Source organism: Myotis yumanensis, unplaced genomic scaffold, assembly GCF_028538775.1.
Source record: "Myotis yumanensis isolate MYYU_CA2020_CCGP unplaced genomic scaffold, mMyoYum1.0.hap1 SCAF_15, whole genome shotgun sequence".
NCBI classification, from domain to species: Eukaryota; Metazoa; Chordata; class Mammalia; order Chiroptera; family Vespertilionidae; genus Myotis; species Myotis yumanensis.
The window spans coordinates 8,830,250-8,834,701 of NW_027223766.1; the positions used below are offsets into that span (position 1 = coordinate 8,830,250).

Below are 4,452 nucleotides of genomic sequence, written 5' to 3' on the forward strand. Positions count from 1 at the left end.
TTTTTTTTTAGCATGGTGTACTTTTCCAACTGGTATGATTTGTGATAAATTTATTTTTTCCTGTTCTTTTCATGCAGATTTCTTATTTTTCCTCTCGCATCTCTGTAAATAATATTTCTTTTAAAAATCTTAAACTGTTTCAGTGGTTAATATGATAAAGTTTATACTTTGATTTCATAAAGCAAACATAATAAAATCATCATAAATAAAAAGTCTTAACAATATTCTTGAGTACCAATAATGTAAATATTTTTAGCATTCATAAAATGTTATATTTTTAAAAGGGCTCTTTTAATAAGCTGCCATCATGATGATGTCTTTCTGATGGTTATCTTAAGAGTAAAGAAAAAGTCCTAGCAGTTTATTATAAGCGACCATGTAAAATATCACTTAATATTCATAAAAAACACTTCACTTTTTCTCTTATTAACAAAAGAAACAATTCTTTGTGTAGCAGTTTGGTACTAATCATGAAGTAAGTAAAGTCTCTGAAAATAGTATACAAACATTAGATTTTAAATCAAAAATGTTTATTGTAAAAAAGGACCTTGAAAATTGTTTTTTAAAAAAGAGACATAATTTCACAAGTCTCAACATTAGCTATAGAAAACATCTTTTTCATACAAAATTCATTCAATCATATAAAAATAAACACAAATTTACATTAACTCAGCAACTATACAATTAAGGCACTTGGAAAGGGTGTTGCATAGATTGCATTTGGTGTATGCATTTAAAATAGTTTAAGTACATTACTGAGTTTCTAAGAATCCTTTCTTGCACTTATTCCCATCTTTAATTAATTTTAGAAAAATCATTAAAAATTATCTTAAAAGTAAGACACGGAGCATGCACCAGGAATGTTCAAAGCTAGTCTTTTCCTCCTCCCCAAGGCACATACTGTTTATTGGCAAAACAAACACAAAAACAAAAACACTTTTAATACAGTCTCCTGTGTTTTGTTCTTGTTCTTTTTCTTCCTCTCTCCCCTAAAAATACAGTTTAAAGCATTACAGGCGATCAAAAAAAGCTTTAGTTCAACAACGGTAACCAGACATTAGACATGTAATGAAGTAAACTTGGAATAGTTTATAAGGCACCTGAGATAGTGTCTGGCAGATTCTCTTCCTATAAGAAATTCTATTACAAACTCTATTACAAAACAATACTGTTCTTTTTAGTTGAAATGATTTGGCAGCAATGTAAATCTTTGCATTCTTTCTTAGTAAGAAAAGATACAATGTGCTTTTTGCTTCGCCTTTGAAGAGAAAGATCCTTGTCTTTTATTCTCTCTATCTAGCTGTCAGTAAATATATAGGACTTTTAAACTTCACATGGAAAGGATTAACTTTAAACACATGGATTCCATGCTCTTGCAGCTTTTAGTGTGTGTGTGTGTGTGTGTGTGTGTGTGTGTGTGTGTCTATACATATTATTTGGTCGATATGCACAAGAGAAAATGCCTTTGGACTTTTCTTGATCATTTGGTCGGAGTGAAGAAATGCATTCTGTCCGAGTAAACATTGATTGCGTCACTCAGTGTGCTACACAGCAGCCAGATTCCTCATGTTTGTGCAGAAGAGACATTCTGGAGAAGGTTTTGGAGCAGTTTTTGCACTGGTATTTCTTTACATCAGAGTGGGTCTGCAGGTGAGCCCTCAGGTTGGATCTGTCTGCAAATGCTCTGTTGCAGTGAGGACAAGAAAAGGGCTTCTCCCCTGGGGTGGAGGTGGAGTGGGAGGAAAAGAAAGACAGTCAGTGTTTTTAGAGGAAACGTGAAGACAGATAACGTTCATGAATAACCACATTTTGCCAAAAGAATGAGAAGCAGCAAAACTTGATTAAAATTCCCCATAATACATACTTATTTTACTATCTAACCCTTTAAGATACATTTGAATGTTGCATTAAAAAATCACATTAAGCATACTGTTGCTGCTGCCAGTATGTAGAAATGATTCATGTATTTTTAGGACTTTCACTAATTAAAACTTTCTGCTTCAGCAGGTGAAGCTCATGTTTAGCTCCTCCCAACATTTCCCAATATTTCCCCTTTTCCCTCTTTCTGTATTATGACTAAGCCTGGATAAATGCCTTGACTCCCTGCAGAATGTGCTAGGAATAAAAAAAAAAAAAAATCAGCAGCAAAAAGCAAAGCAACTGAAAGCAAATTAATGCAACTTGCTATAGGGTGATATATATTACAGCAAAAAGACGACTAACAGGAAACTATAGGAGGAAAACCATCTATCAATCAAATGCTTTGAGACAGCAACATTTCTATTTGCTGATTATTGGAAGCGGTTTCACAGAACAAACATTCAAGTACCTCTTTCCTGATTTTCTAACTGATCTTTGAGACCAAACCTTCTGAATCTACTTTCCAAAGTCTCAATCCTGTTTGCAGTCTCTGGAGCAGAGGCTGTTAAAAAAGAAACGAAGCAGTGTGTGCTCCAAGGACTTTTTGAGTCATCAGGAAGTAGCTAGAAATGATCATCCATCATTAAAAGCACTGTGTCACTCACTACTCAATGCAAACCCCAATGCCAACCCAGAGCTTCCGTCTGCTAGAGAGCAACGCTCCTGTCTACGTTTTCTCTTACCAGTGTGAGTTCTGATGTGTCCTTGAAGTAACCAGGGTCTGGAAAACGCCTTGCCACAGATCTTGCAGACACAAGGTAAGGTGTGGGTCCGAATGTGCATCTTAAGGGCGCCCAGGCTCACATATTCCTTGTCACAGTATTTACAGCTGAAGGATTTCCTAGACTGGGCATCACAGTGCAGCTGCTTATGTTTGGCCAGCCCAGAAAAAGTCGAATAGGTCTTATTGCATAAATTGCACTGAAACTTTTCAGCTTCAATGGCATGGGGGTCTGAAAGCTTGGACTGTAGTCTTTCCTCTTCATCACTAATGGGGCTTTCTGAGCCACTGTGGTCCTTGGATGAGGTGTCAGATGGAGAAGGGGGACTCACTCGACCCAAGGATGAGGCATATCCAGAAAGAGAAGAGAGGCCATTGGGGAGCGGGGCGTGGAATGGAGCTGCCGTAGTCCACATGGTGATGGGGCTGTATGCTCCTGAGCTGAGGATCTCTGGTTGTGGTATGACAGGCACGGGGTAACTCTCATAGAGATACGGGGAAATGATCACTAGGGGAAGAAATGAAAAGAGAGAAGATTAAGATAAAGCATTAAATATACACTGAGAGGCTACTTGGCAACACGTACAGCGCGCTCTCATGGAGATTTCATTTCATCTCCACCCTTGCTGCTAGTGGTAGTCGGTGTACTTCATGCACAGCTATGCCTCCTGCATAGAGTGTGACAGGCGCGAGGCCAGCTCTGCGGCGAGGAGCACAGCCAGGCGAGTGCCTTCACAGTCAGCAGGGAGAAGGAAACGCTTAGGTTTTATTTGTAAAGATACAGAAAAGCCGTTTTTCCTTTTATGCATGGGCTACTTGCAGGTCTGTGACTCCAAGTACAAAGATGTGTGTAAACCAAGCTGCTTTCTAAAGGAAAGGAGCCTTCTTACATGAAAAAAAGCAATACTTCAACAGTTACGTATTGTGTTACTCATCTTCCATATATTCATTATGCATGTACATACAAGCTTTAGAAAACGAAGTTGCAAAGAGTTGAATGAAGTTTTCCTTGTCAGTTAAAAGTTTCAAAAGTTTTCAATTAAAATTTTTCCTAAATGATCAAAAATAATCTGAACTCTCTTTTAGGATGTGACTTAAAAGGAAAACAATCTAGTATTTAGTTCTTTTGTAATAGTATTGGAGTTGTAATAGATATTTATATATTTTAGATGTATATCGGTATAATTCCTTTTTTTAAATTTCTCTCCTACCCTCCCTTCATCCCTCCCTCCCTTCCTTTTTATTATTATTATTATTATTTTTACCTGTGTGTGTGTCCAGTTCGCTGTAGTTCGGCTTTTTGGAGGCGTTGAAATGCTTCTTGACCAGGAAAGAGCGCGGCATCTTGCGGGCGGGTCCGGCGGGCGCCGGCGCGGATAACGGTCCGGTCCGGCGGGAGGACGCGGCCGGTCCCTAGAGCATCGTGGCCGGCGGGGCTCGGCCGCCGCTCAGGTGCGCGGAGGGAGGGCGGGCGCCTCTGAAGTCGCCGGGCTCCGGTCGGGACTGAGCCCGCGCCGGGGCTGGGTGGGTTTTTTCCTCTCTCCCGCGGGCAGGAGCCAATCGCCGCCCAGAGGTTCGGGTTTCAGCTCCTCCCTCTGGGACAGCTGTGAACAGAGGAAGAATCTGTTGTCAGACCCAATGATTCTGCTTCAAAATGGGCTGTGCTTCGGGATTTCAGCGGAGAGAGAGAAACAAGTGCCTAAGTATTTTCAAGAGGTAATTCCACTTCCTTAGCTCTGCCAGTTACCGTGCTCTCTGCGCGCTGGATCGACCCGGGAGCCGTGATTTCTATACAAAACAGCCTGGCCTCC

General features: G+C 40.1%; 1 protein-coding gene across 1 annotated transcript; it reads right to left on the minus strand.

The window, feature by feature from the left end:
• Nucleotides 1-1,385: 1,385 nt before the first annotated feature.
• Nucleotides 1,386-4,131, minus strand: SNAI2 (snail family transcriptional repressor 2). Its single transcript, XM_070391842.1, has 3 exons — nucleotides 3,907-4,131; nucleotides 2,604-3,149; nucleotides 1,386-1,718 (listed from the first exon to the last, which is right to left on the minus strand). The coding sequence occupies exons 1-3, from the start codon at nucleotides 3,983-3,985 to the stop codon at nucleotides 1,537-1,539; spliced, it is 807 nt and encodes a 268-aa protein (XP_070247943.1). The 5' UTR covers nucleotides 3,986-4,131; the 3' UTR covers nucleotides 1,386-1,536.
• Between the last annotated feature and the right edge of the window lie 321 nt (nucleotides 4,132-4,452).